General features: G+C 46.5%; 1 protein-coding gene across 2 annotated transcripts; it reads right to left on the bottom strand.

The window, feature by feature from the left end:
* Positions 1–5860: 5860 nt before the first annotated feature.
* On the bottom strand, positions 5861–12180 carry LOC130478784 (olfactory receptor 1019-like). Of its 2 annotated transcripts, XM_056851005.1 has the most exons (2): positions 12162–12180; positions 5861–6786 (listed from the first exon to the last, which is right to left on the bottom strand). In XM_056851005.1, the coding sequence occupies exons 1-2, from the start codon at positions 12178–12180 to the stop codon at positions 5861–5863; spliced, it is 945 nt and encodes a 314-aa protein (XP_056706983.1). The 2 variants fall into 2 exon arrangements, with proteins under 2 accessions (XP_056706983.1, XP_056706984.1); XM_056851006.1 differs by lacking the exon at positions 12162–12180 and having other exon boundaries at positions 5861–6793.
* Positions 12181–13520: the final 1340 nt, after the last annotated feature.

Below are 13520 nucleotides of genomic sequence, written 5' to 3' on the forward strand. Positions count from 1 at the left end.
TGCAACCTTCTCCATGGTGTGACTATTTTTATCTGGGGGAAAAAAAATAAGGTAAGATTTTTCAGCTCTTCCTGGTAATTTTCGTAAAATGGGCAGAAGCAGTTCATCATGCAATTTCTTACAAGAAGTATAGTGTAAATGAACATGCTCTATTGTTTCTACTTCTTTACTGCCACAAGGGTAATTCCCTTCCAAATACAGATGTTTTTTGATATCTTCCTTCTAATAGCTCAGAGGGCAGAACATTAAATCGTGCCTGAGTGAAAACTTGTCTTTGGGATTACAAGATTTCCCAGATAGTTTGCTGGTACAAATTGTTTAAACTCTACATAGCAGTATTTATGGCAAAACTCGCAGCGCATTCCTGAGGCCGCAGGGGCTTTGTGGTGAGGTGTCGGAAGGGATACCTCGACAGGTCCCCACTAACCCCTTAGTTGCACCCAACCATCAGTCCCTCCCTTGACAAGACCTCCAGGGTGTGGCCGTCCCCAGCAGCAGCACCCTTCTGGCCGGCAGAAGTGGGGTGCCTATTGTTGCCCTCACCGGCCCCATCCGCAGCTGTGGGTGGTCGGGGCATGGGGGGCGGGGGGTGTAGGCAGTGGGGGACCAGCCATGGAGAGCTTAAGTGTTTGGAAGGCCCCCAGTAATGCCACCTGCCGCTCAGACACGGTGCGGGTGAGCTCCAGCATTGTCGACAGATGGCCCCTGGAAGCGCTGACATCGTCAGCCAAGGTCTCCATCCAGTGATCAGCCCGCTTGCTTGTTTCGCACCACTCCCATCTCATCTTCAGGTGATCCCTCTCAATGGCCACCCACATGGAGGAGAAGGTAGGGGGATGGGCTGTGCCAGCCACCGGCATGAGGCGTCGGATGCCTTCTGTGAATGGTTGCCTGATATGTTTGAAATGTCCCGCTTGATAGCTGCCTGGATAGAGCCAATCGCATCAAGCGTTAGGGTCACATGCCCCCACCTTTTCATAAGGTTCCCCTGTTTTCTGGCGTGATCATTCAGTTCATTACCTGGATCCCAGCTGGCACAGAACCTGCGCCCATTGTTCTTTTCGACCATGACCGGTAGCCAGAAATCGGCGGGTGTGCCTGGAGTTTCATGGAGGGAGTGAGAAACACTCGATTTATTGGCCATATGGGGCGAGCATACAATGCAGCGGGCTCTAAACACCTCGCATTGGAACATTGATGTTTTTGAGAAGATAGCTAAGGAGATGGCGCGGAAGGGCCATCACCGCTCAGCGCTTGAGTGCCGCACGAAAACTAAAGCTCTTTGGCGAGATTACAAGAGAAGTGTTGCGCATAACAACATCCCAGGCAACAGCGTAAAAAAATGCCTCTACTACGACCAACTTCACGTCATTCTGAGCGTGGACGAAACCATTTGCCCACTGCGAGTCACCCGTAGCATGAACATTGTGCTCCTCACGGAGGAGCGTGCAAACGACAACACAGTTTCGTCTGGCTCTGAGGATCTCTTTGGAGATACCCTTCCCACCATCAATCCTGAAGACATACGAGCATCCTCTCCTCTGCATCCTGGTGAGTACTGTGGGTAATATATTCCTTTTATCACGTTAAATGATCGTTTCAAGCTGTTCAATTGGTACTAATCCCAAACTCCCTTCTCCAGACGGTGGACAGGTTGCTTGTGATGTTGCCACTCCCCTGGGTACCCAGGAACAAGACCCAGACGAAACACAGCTTTCCGTAGATCAGGGGAGACATGATACTGCACAAGGTACTCTTTGCGCTTGCTTGTGGGCTTCAAATCGTGCTATCCTTTAAACTTATGTGTGTCGCGGCTATGTCGGCATCTTAGCAGACTCAGGCACCCATGTCTGAGCCACCAGTTAAAGTTCGCATCCTACCGCAGGCTCGCGCCGGCGGAGGTATGTTGTTGGGTTTTTCCAGCATGCCCCAGGTGGGAGGAGCCAGCAGGCAAGCAGGAGGCGGCCGCCTCATGCGCGCTGGGCTGGCAGCAAGCAGCGCCCTTTCCTCTCGCAACACCGGGCCTCTCTCCAGCCCCCAGGGGGAACAGGCCAGGGGATGCAGGTGGCCGGCCCTCGCAAAGCCCCCTCCCCACTATCACCTGCCAGAGGAGGAGGGGGAGGATGGGGCAGTGGCGCCTTGCCTCTGCCAGCAGGCCATTTGAATGCCAGGTGCGCAGGCAGGCTCCTGGAAACTCGGAGAGGAAGGTGGGTGTGGTGGGGTGGCGGGGCGGCGGGCAAGCTCCCGGGCCAGCACTTCCCTGCAGCGTAGCTGCCTCTACCCTACTATGGCTACGTCCCTGCGGGGGACTGAGGCGCGGGAGGGGTGGTCGGTCCAGCGGACTGCTTGCCCCGTGGGGCATTGGTGGTGGGGGCTGACAGGCTGGCAGGCAGGCAGGCACGGGCTGGCCCCTCCTCATGTGGCCAGCCCTCCCCCGCATCCCAGGAAATCCCCATTCCTTGCCCTGCCCAGCCACGAGGGTCCTGGCACTTCCCGACATGGCCCTGAGCTCTTCCAACCCAGGCCCCTCGATGGTGATGCAGCGGAAGGGAAGGGGGAGGGCACCCTCCCAGTGAGGGTGGTCAGGGGGGAGCAAATAGGACAGTGGCTCCATAAAAAACTCAATCGTTCTACTCTTGATATTTGGCCCCTTTAACTAATGCCTACCACTGCCTTACTTCAATGGTTTAGCCCCCCATCAATGTTCATTTTAAAGTCCAGTTTGTCAAACTATGTATTCTGATTTTAACAGCTGGACGGGGTGAAAGTACAACAGAACACTGAGGTGATGCAATTACAGGCACAGTATTTAAAAATGGTCTTCCACAAAAAAAGGGAAGTGGTGCCAACCAGTGGCATGAGCAGGCCTGGTGGCGTCAGTCATAAACGACAAGAGAAGGTGGCTTGTTTCCAAAGCGGTCCTTCTTACTGCAGCTGTAATGATAGCTGTTGCTGGTGATTGTAATTGGTGGGTTGGGACCCTGACTCGTTGTGCGGGTCTTGGCTGTTCTGTGCAGATTACTGAATGGGACCACAATCCTTTTCCCCTGCAACAGATCTTCACCGTATTTACATATTTGGTTTGATCACGGCGCTCCACTCCCTCTGTCCCATAGCACGTGTTTGCAAGATACAACAGTTTTGTATCCCCTTCTTTGTTCAGTAGTTGTGCAAAGAAGATCAGCAACCTTCTGGAACACAGGGTTCTGTCAATTATTGTGATTTGCTTTAATGACCGTGGGGTTGACTTTTTTTAATACTCCTTGCCCAAAAAAACATTAACATAACATGACAGTGACATGGACTACTGCGTTTTTTTCACCTATGCTCAGGAAGCCAAGAAGCACAGAAGACTTCCACGCCCACCACGCAATCGCGGGAAGAGATGATGCTTGAAAGAGAGCAGAATAGGGTGAGGAGAGTTGCCCTGATCACAGACGTTGGTAATCAGATGCTGCGCCACTCTGAACAGGAGGAGCTGAATGCATCACGACGGCACAATGAGATAATGCAGGCCGAGGAGCTACATTTCCTTGCAGAACAACGCAGGTTTGATTCCAAGCCCAATGACAGGAAGAGATTACTTAGGGAGGCAAGGTTGCAGCGATATACTCTCATAAGGGTCATGGCCTTGAACCGTGAAGTTATGTTGAAGGCCGTTGAGGCTATTGTTGCGCTTGGAGGGGAAGGGGGGGTTCTAAGCCAAACTGTTCTGCGGGGGTCCAAGCTATGCCAGAACGAACAGCGACACAGGCTTTGCGTGGACAAACCACCCCACACAGAGAAGATTCCATAATGTTTCTGGAGAATCAGACCAATGAGCCGGGAACAAGCAAGTGCATGGCTACTGCCCATAGTGATTTCAATGAAGCCAGAGACACGTTGTGTGATGCCTCGGTTCAGCCAATGAGTGTCTCCAGATCCATCGAGCGGTAAAACTCCCTGGTGGGAAGAGTAATCTCTTAAAGTGCAGAGCCAAACAGGCCACGTCCAAGGGTAAATTAAATGTGACACCTAGGATGCAAACAGCGCGTAGTGTTAAAAAGCAAGAAAGATTGAACCTATAGTAAGACACAATCAAGCAAGTAAAGGGTTATTATGTCCTCTGTCGGTCAATGAATTGCTTTCTGATTAAGGAATATGAACATGACTTTGGTCAGAAAAATGATCATGAGTCCACCTGACGTTATGCACCAATGAGTACGCGCCTGTTGTTACAGTGGCCGGCACAGTGCTTTTTTGTTGTTGTTGTTGATTTATTGGAAGATCTACAGGTGAACAGCAGCTAGGATTCAAGACGGCACTAATGAGAACTAAAAGCACGGAGCTGGGCATATATCGAAAGCATAGAACAATTCAGGATGCCATGGCAACCCTCCCCCCATTGGGGTAAGATTCCCACAGAGACCAGAGTCAAAATACAGTCGGCAGTTGTTAGAGCTGACCTTGAGGCAGCACCTGGAGAAAGCAAAACATCTTCTGTCAGGCCATGCCTGGCATTCCCTGCACACTGTACAGGCAGGGCCTGACAGTTCCCCTTCTCTACCTCCTTTTTACCCATGTATGGTTAAAGATATCTAAGCATGCTCTGGAATTATGGGATCATCAGCTAGCAACCAACGCAGCTTTCTGCAGGGGGTGGGGGTGGCCAGTAAAGGGGTCTGTCCCTGTGCAGGGCCAGGGGCAGTTGCTAAGACTGCCCCTGGGTGCTCCATGGGCATCACCTTGGGTATGTAAGGAGTGCCCACTGGGAAATACTTGTTCCCATCACAAGGAAAATGCTTTGCATGGCACCACCCAACTTTTGGTAATTGCCCATTGTTACAGCCATTTTAAGACTGATCCTGCTCATAATGACAGCATTTTGTGATGGTGTCTATTCAATTGCCCTTTCTCAAAATTCCAAAAGTGCCCACAAAACTCAACAAGGTTGGTGACCTGATCTGCTATTATTGTTATTCACCAACTTTTTAAAATATATTTTGATCAACTTCCTTGTACAACCTCAGGGTACTTTAAACTTGATACATGTCTTTTGTGTTTTTGCACGTTACTTATATATTTATTTAAAACATTTCCATTCTCTCCCTAGCCACAGGAAGCTTACAAAAAAAAAAACCAATTTAAAAAATACAAAAACCAGCTTTAAAAATCCCAGAGGAGTAAGAAAGTCTTTGAAAGAAGGGTTTGAGAACAAGCAACACATGGTCAGGGTCCCCAACGTAGTGCCTATGGGCGCCATCATGCCCATCAAGTGTTTTTAGGAAGCGGATGGGGCAGGTAGGCCTTTTGCCCAGCAAGGTTTCTAATTGACTACTGGAGATTTGATTGGCTGTGCAGATTTTTTAAAATGTTGCTTTGGCAGCAGCTGCCACCACCGCACAAGGATCTACACTGTGTTACTGAAGTTAACCTGTGGCAATCTTTTGTGGATGGCTCCACTTCCTACAGCAGCAGTTTTGTTGCTGTGCCCACCATGGCATGTCAGAATTCCAAATGTGCCCACAGGTTCAAAAAGGTTGGGGACCCTAGCATTAAGGAAATAGATATCATAAAATCAATAAATAAGCAACTCATATACAATAGTCCAAAAATCCACAAAGTGACTGCAAAAGTGGTGTGTGTGTTTGTGTCATATGTTCACCTGAAAGATACCTTCACAGTGTTGAAAATTCAAGAGACACACAGGAAATTACCTCATCAAATTATTTTCTCCAAATGCAGGATTGATTATTCAGTGACAAAAGATTTTTCTCGGTGGGGTAGCCATGTTAGTCTGTCTGTAGCAGTCCAGTAGCACCTTAAAGACTAACAAAATTTCTGGCAGGGCATGAGCTTTCATGAGTCACAGCTCACCTCTTCAGAAGATTGTTCTATTTACTATCCTTTTCAATGCTTCTTTTACCTCCTTGTTCCTTAAACTATAAATCAGGGGATTTAGCATGGGTATCACCAGAGTATAAAATACTGAGATGACTTTGTCTTGTTCCATTGTGTAACCCGAAGTGGGACGTAAATACATAAAGATTAGGGTCCCATAGAATATAGTGACAGCTACTAGGTGTGAACCGCAAGTAGAAAAAGCTTTGCGCCGACCCTCAGCAGATCGCATCTTCAAAATAGTGGTGAGAATGTAAGCATAGGACACTAGGACAATGACAATAGTACTCATGACAACTATCGAAGACAAGGTAAAATGAACTATGTCTGTGTTGTGGATATCAGAGCACGATAGCTTCAGGATGGGAGGGATATCACAGAAGAAATGGTTGATTATATTGGAATCACAGAAAGACAAGCTGAATATAAAAATTGTTTGTGCAGTGGAATTCACAAACCCAGTTATGTATGATGCAATAACAAGAAGGACACAAAGCCTCTTAGACATTGCAGTGCTATAAAGCAATGGATTGCAAATGGCTACAAAGCGGTCATAGGCCATCACACCCAACAGACAGCATTCATTTGTCACAAAGATACAGAAGAAATAAAACTGCACAGCACATTCGATGAAGGAAATAGTTCTGTTGTCAGATACAAAGGTCACAAGCATCTTAGGGGCAATGACAGATGAGTAACCAGCATCTACAGCTGACAGGTTACTGAGAAAGAAATACATGGGAGTCTGAAGTCGAGCATCAAGCTGGATTAAAATAATAATTCCCAAGTTCCCAACTAGAGTGACAATGTAAATGCCAAGGAATAATACAAAGAGGGGGATTTTCAGATCTGGATGGTCCATGAAGCCTACAAAAATGAATTCTGTCACAGTGGTTTGATTCAGTCCTTCCATCTGTGTTCATTGATTATCACTGCAAGAGAAAAGTCACATTTGTAATTATATGATCTCCAAAAATAGTATTTTACACACACCTTCTGTGTTTCTTATGCCAGCAGTGTTTCAGACCTATCTCATTGTTTGGTCCCTAACCCCAAAAGGAAGAACCAAATTCCAAAGTTGTATTAAAGAAAGACCTTACTAATTAATAATAAAGAAAGACTTTATTATTAATTATTTGAAAGCTAAACTGTAATATCTATACATCTGTTTCTCAAGTGTGGGCAGATCTGCAGATACCTAAATCTGTGGATTGGGCCCACACTGAGAGAAAGGAGATTTTTCTCCAAACTTCAGAAAAATCTGAAAACTGTATGGGAAAAAAATACATTGAGGGTATAAATCTCCCCAAAAAAACAAAAACATTCTCTGATCACAAGCAGAGCGCATACCAGAAGAGGGCCCTGCCACAGCCACCGCTGTGGCTCCAGAGGGCCCTGCTGCCTGCCAGTTTGCTGGTATGTATGCATAAATTTTGCTAATACAGACACAGGACACAGACCAAGCATTACACAGATCCAATATAATATCTCACTCCTTATACAAGAAAGTGGGGGGAAAAATCTTGACCATGCCTGGAAAAACCTGGTGAAGGAATAGTACATAAGGATAGCACAGACAAGAGTAAGAGATTCCTAATTCTATACCACTCTATGGCGTAGTAGTTGGAGTGCTGGACTAGGATCTGGGAGAACCAGGCTCGAATCTGCAGTCTGTCATGGAAGCTTGCTGGGTGACTTTGGGCCAGTTACACACTCAGCCTAACCTGCCTTACAGTGTTGTTGTGAAGATAAAATGGAGGAGAGGAGTATGATGTAAGACGCTTTGGGTTCCTGTTGGGGAGAAAGGTGGGGTATAAATGAAGTAAACAAACAAAAACAAATAAATAACATTTGAATAGTATACACCAGACATCCCAGATTTAAGCCCATTAATTTCTTACTGAGGTTTAGTACCCTGAAGGAAAAATAATTAGATGATGTGTAAGTCTGGAGCATCCTATACAATCGTCACAGTTTTTATGGCTTGCGTTATTATTCATAATTCTTATATTGTTGTTTTTTATTATTTTACTGCACTGCTTTTACATTGGTAGCCACCTTGAGCAAGGCTTTACAGAGGCAACATATATTCTAAATTAAAAAAAATGAAACTTGGAATTGTATGAGATTTCTCCTGTCCAAATAACACACTTTCTTTTATTCACGACAAAATGTATTTTCTTTCTTTTTTTCCCTATTTTTCTTTTTACCTACATCTCAGATGGCAAGAACTAAGATACGCCTGCAGATCTCTTTTTGTCTGCAGCATTGGCTGTATTTGGAATTTTAACTCTAGTAAACTAAGGTGTTTGTATTTAAACATTTCATCCATGTGCCAAATATCACAATTTTATATGATAAGTTATGATGCATTTCATGTTGCTGAAGCAGTAAAATCAGTTTAGGCTTGATAAGAAAGAACTTCATGTATTTCAATTCCCAGTGTTTAACCCCCCTCCAAAGAACGTTTTTCCCTCGGCTTCAAAATTTCCAAAATTGTTACATCTGTAGTCTAAGACCATCATGTGTCTGAAGCCTATTTTAGGTCAACTTAGATCCCTGCTTCACACCTCACTTTTTCATCTTGAACCAAGTTTGATTGATTAAATTATCTTTAGAATAATACTCTTGAATATAAGGTCTTATTTTTGCTATTCTTTCACTGCTTTGGTATCATGTATTTCAAAATTAATTAAATGCCTTGCAAGAGCCAGACCTTCTAAGTATGATGTACTTTACAAAAAAATTGTGTCTTGAGGCAGAATAATCAATACAGTTTTCAGTATGTCATATGCACTGGATGGAATTGGATCTCCTAGTAAAAAAGAAAAGAGAATAAGTACTGAAGCTTTACATTTTGAGCTGGTGGAACCTACCTGCTGCAGGAGCAGGAGATATTTCATCCATGAATGCAAGACTGTTGAAGGAATTTTAAAAATGTGTTTATATGTTATTCACTGGCAATTAGGGACATAAACCCTGAAGGCTTCTTTGTCAATGAGACACAGCTGTGGTTGTTAAAATCCTCTTAGGGGCTACTAGGGCTTTGTGGAGGATTTCCTAAGAGGCATGTTGTCTCCATCTACTGCACCATTCTACACTACCAGCTGTTATTAGCTTTAAAGACTTGAGTCCATGGCCTTTCATGCAAGGACGTTTCTCCACGATCACCTCGCCAACATGCTTTTTCTACCCATCAGAGGTCACCTTGCTCTCCCCGCATGTTTTGCCTGTGTTTTCCAGATGCTGTTTTAGCCAGAATCTGGAAAATGAGGAAAAATGCATGGGGAGAGCGACCTCTGATGGGTAGAAAAAGCCTGCATAATCAAAAGGAAGCCCCGAAACAGTCAGAGGGGGGAGATAATTCATGATTTTACAATTAAAAAGGTCAGAAAAAAACTTCAAAGTTAGTTGGCTTACTGTTTGTAGCCACATTGGTCTATCAGAATTTGAGTTGCCAGCTCCAGGTTGGGAAATTTCTAGAGATTTGGGTGGTGTAGTCTGGGGAGGGGAAGGTTTTGGGAGGGGAGGGTACAATGGGAGGTTTTGGGAGGGGAGGGTACCCTCAGCAGGGTACAATGCTATACAGTCCACCCTCCAAAGGAGCCATTTTTTTTCCAGGGGAACTGACTTCTGTCACCTGGAGATCAGTTGTAATCCCAGGAGATCTCCAGTCACCACCTAGAGGCTGGCAACCTTAAAAATAAAAACAATCAAGCCATTAGCTGGATAATAGTCAAAAAGTTACAAAAATAGTTTAAAAAACTTGTAGTATTCTCAAGCTAGGTATTTTATTAAAGCACAGGCTGGTATTTTTCAGAAATGTAGAATATCTAATAGTAATTTCAGAATTAAAACACTTTTTTCACAGTTCATAATAGTCTATGTATGGGATGAGAGATTGTGGTGTTGAGGGGGGGCTGTATTATGTTTTTATATTGAGCTCAAAATAATAATGCTTGGGTCCAGACTCCACCTTGGCCCCAGACTGGCCCCATTAGTGCCTGCCCCTTTATTTCAGCTTCCACATCCCAAATTGTGCTGAGAGATGTTAAGTCTCAACTCTCTCCCCTAGGGTTGCCAGCTCCAGGTTGGGAAATACCTGCAGATTTTGGGGGTGAAGTCTGAGGAGGGCAGGATTTGGAGAGGGGAGGGGAGTTGTGTAGTGGTTAAGAGCAGTGGACTCTAATCTGGTGAACCAGGTTGGTTTCCCCACTCCTCCACATGAGACCTGCTGTGGGTGACCTTGGGCCAGTCAGTTCTCTCTGAACTCTCACAACCTCACCTACCTCACAAGGTGTCTGTTGTGGGGAGAGGAAGATAAGGAGATTGTAAGCAGGTTTGATTCTCTTTAAAAGGCAGGGGAAATCAGCATATAAAAACCAACTCTTCTTCTTCTTCTTCTTCAATGCCATAGAGTCCAATTGCCAAAGTGGCCATTTTTTCCAGGGGAACTGATTTCTATCGCCTGGAGATCAGCTGTAATAGCGGGAGATCTCCAGATCTGGAGCTTGGCAACCCTACCCCTGATACAGGTGATGCATACACCACCATTGGCACTGCCACTCATTCTCCTTGCTCCTAACCTGTGGGCCTTGCTAGGCTGAAGTCAGTGCTAGCAGCATATTTGCGGCAAGAAGCATTTGCTGCCATGTCTGTCTTAGACTGAAGTTAAGGAGGAGGAATATGCACAATAATCATACATGCCTATTTTATTTCCCTGTTGGATGGCTGGCGCAAGGCTGTTAGCTGGTCTGGCTCTTTCCCTGAGCAATATGCTGAACTTTGGCCAAGGACAGCAGCAAAACTGCACCATTACCCATGGTAAGCTAGGGAGAAATGATACCATAAACAAAACATGATGCTGCTGAAGGAATAACTCCTGGAAACGTATCAGACATCTGATGGGGTGCTAGGCATGCCATTTCATTTATTTTCATTTGTATTTCTGTCCAGGGGCAGCTTCCCTGCCCCTATACTCACCTGACAGACAAGGGCCGAGGAAAGTTTGTCTCTGCGGTGAAACAGTGGTCCAGGGCAGCTGCGGATGGAGGAGTATCCTGAACTGGGAGAAGTCCCAAAGAGGCAACCGGGCCCTGGAGAAAAGGCGCAGCAGATGGGGTTGGAAGTGAGGGTGGCACAGCCCAAGAGGCAGCTGCTGTCCAAGGAGGTGAGCTTCAAGGTCCCAAGCAGGGTGAAGGAGCTGAGAGCCACAGCTACAGAAGAGGAGGAGGAGGAGGCAAAAGGGACAGGATAAGCCCCTCACAGTTTGCACGGGGATGGTGGGAGGACAGAGCAAGGAATGACAGTGAGGCCCACACCTGTTGGGCCCTGGGGGGTGGAGTGCTGGGGGAGGGCCCTCATTAGGCCTCCCATTGGAACTTGGGCCTGACTGTCAGGGAGGTCAGGGAGGGTTGCCAAGTCCCTCTTTGCCAATGGCAGGATGTTTTTGGTGTAGAGCATGAGGAGGGCAGGGCTTGGGGAGGAGAGGGACTTCAATGCCATAGAGTCCAATTGCCAAAGCAGCCATTTTCTCCAGGTGAACTGATCCCTATCAGCTGGAGATCAGTTGTAATAGCAGCAGATCGCCAGCTAGTACCTGGAGGTTGGCAACCATAAGGTCAGGGCTTGCAGGGATTGGGGAATCCAGGGTTGACCCCACCCCAAGGGAGCCCCCTTGAAGGGTGCTGGGGAGGAAAAGCAAGGCCCATCCCAAGGACTGAGGGAAAAGGGGGAAGAGGGACTGGATGAAGGTAACCCCCTCCCCCTGAGGCTCCAGAGGTCCTGTTCTGGCCAGAAAGGTGACCCTGGAGGGCAACCCAGCACCGAACTCCAGGCCTGAGGTTTCAGCCTTCAACAAGTTCACCTTTCTCACTGAGCCTCATGTTGGATTACCTGAGGTTGGATTATACACTGACAGGGAGGATGGCAAATGAGTGAGGAAATGCCAAAAAAACAAAGTCTTCTCTTGCTGATGGAAGACAGTGATAGAGGGAGACAGATGCATCTCCCTGGGAAGGAAGTTCCAGAGTTTGAGTTGGCTCACCAGTTGAAAGGAGCCCCTGGACACTGCTGCCACCTGTTTTGTCCAACAGGGGGCCAGGGTGCTGCTGGACCTAGGCCTCCTGTTGGATAAACCGGTGGCAGCAATGGTCAGGAGCTCCAACCCTCCAGCTATGAACTTGCTCTTTCAAGGGAGTGCAACACCATCCAGAACAGGAGATGTTCCAGTTTCTGGGTCAAGTCTTCTACTGGTAGCACCTCCATTTTGTTGGGAGTACGTTTCAGCTTAGCCCTCATTGATCCCAGTCTATCCAGGCACCAGTTCAGTTTCCACAGCCTCCCTAGGTGAATGTCATCTACATATCAGTGTCAATGCAGCCCAAATCTTTGGATAATTCTCCTGAACCTGTCCTAGCAATTTTGCATAGATGTTAAAAAGCATGAGAGCCAAGATGTAGGCCAGAGACCAAAGGGCAGAACTGTGCCTCCCAGTCCCAACTGCAAAAGGCACTCTGGATAATACTATGATGGATGCTATCAAAAGCTGCTGAGAAGTCGGACTGTCAACAGGGTTGCACTCCCCCCCCCCCCCAATCCATCTCTTGGCACAGGTCATCTTCAAGAGCAGCCAAGACAATTTCACTCAAATAACCATGTCTGAAACCGGATTGGAATGGATCCAAACAATCCACTTTATTCAGGAATCCTTGACGTTTTCCAGCCACCATTCATTCAGTCACCTTGCTCAAGAATGGTACTTTTGAGACTGGGATAGTCAGTCAGTTTATTACAGTGATTGCCAGCAAAAGAGAACAAATATACATTATATGCATTATAAATACAAAATAAGCAATTACTAAAAACCCAGATAAAATATTCTCTCCCTAAAAATATGGCCAAAAGTTTAATAATTTAGGATTTAAAATTGTTGACTATACCCACCTTTTCCGAGTGAATTTTGATTGCTACAGAACAGAATTTAGCTACCTGTAACAATCTATTAAGCTCTCCTTCCCACATGAGGTATTTCCATTTCTCCACCTCTGAGCTAAAATCTAGACTGGGAGATAGTTATTCAGCTTTCCTGGGTACAGAGTAGGTTTCTTGAAGAGAGGATGTGCCATAGCTCGCTTCAGCGCAGGGATGACCACTCTTTCTTAAGGAAGCATTTACTGTCTCATGGACCCAGTCCACCAGCCCCCCCCCCCTTTAATTTGAGATAGCCTATTAATATGCTATGCATAGATAGGGTTTCTAAGTGCCCTGTGATGGTGGGCAATTGCCTGCCAACTCACCAGGCTGCACGCCGCCCCTCAACTGGCCAGAGGGCAGAAGTAGGCCAGCTTTGGGGTGGGGTGGCAATCCATGCGGACTGTGCTGCACCATCATCACTTCCGGATTACCCCGGAAGTGCCAGCAATAGTGCCAGCAATAATGGCAAACCAGGGTTTGTCTTCACATAGGGTTGCCAGGTCCTACTTGGCCTCCAGCGGGAGCTTAATCTCTGCGGGGCTGAGGGGCAGCAATTCATGCATGGGGTAAACCCACTTCTGGGTTTACCCTGGAAGTGCTGCATGTGGGGGATGAGCTAGCAATTCCCTCCAAAACTCTATGGAGGGAGCAAAGCTCCCCCCAAA

Source organism: Euleptes europaea, chromosome 6 (assembly GCF_029931775.1).
Source record: "Euleptes europaea isolate rEulEur1 chromosome 6, rEulEur1.hap1, whole genome shotgun sequence".
Lineage (NCBI taxonomy): Eukaryota > Metazoa > Chordata > Lepidosauria > Squamata > Sphaerodactylidae > Euleptes > Euleptes europaea.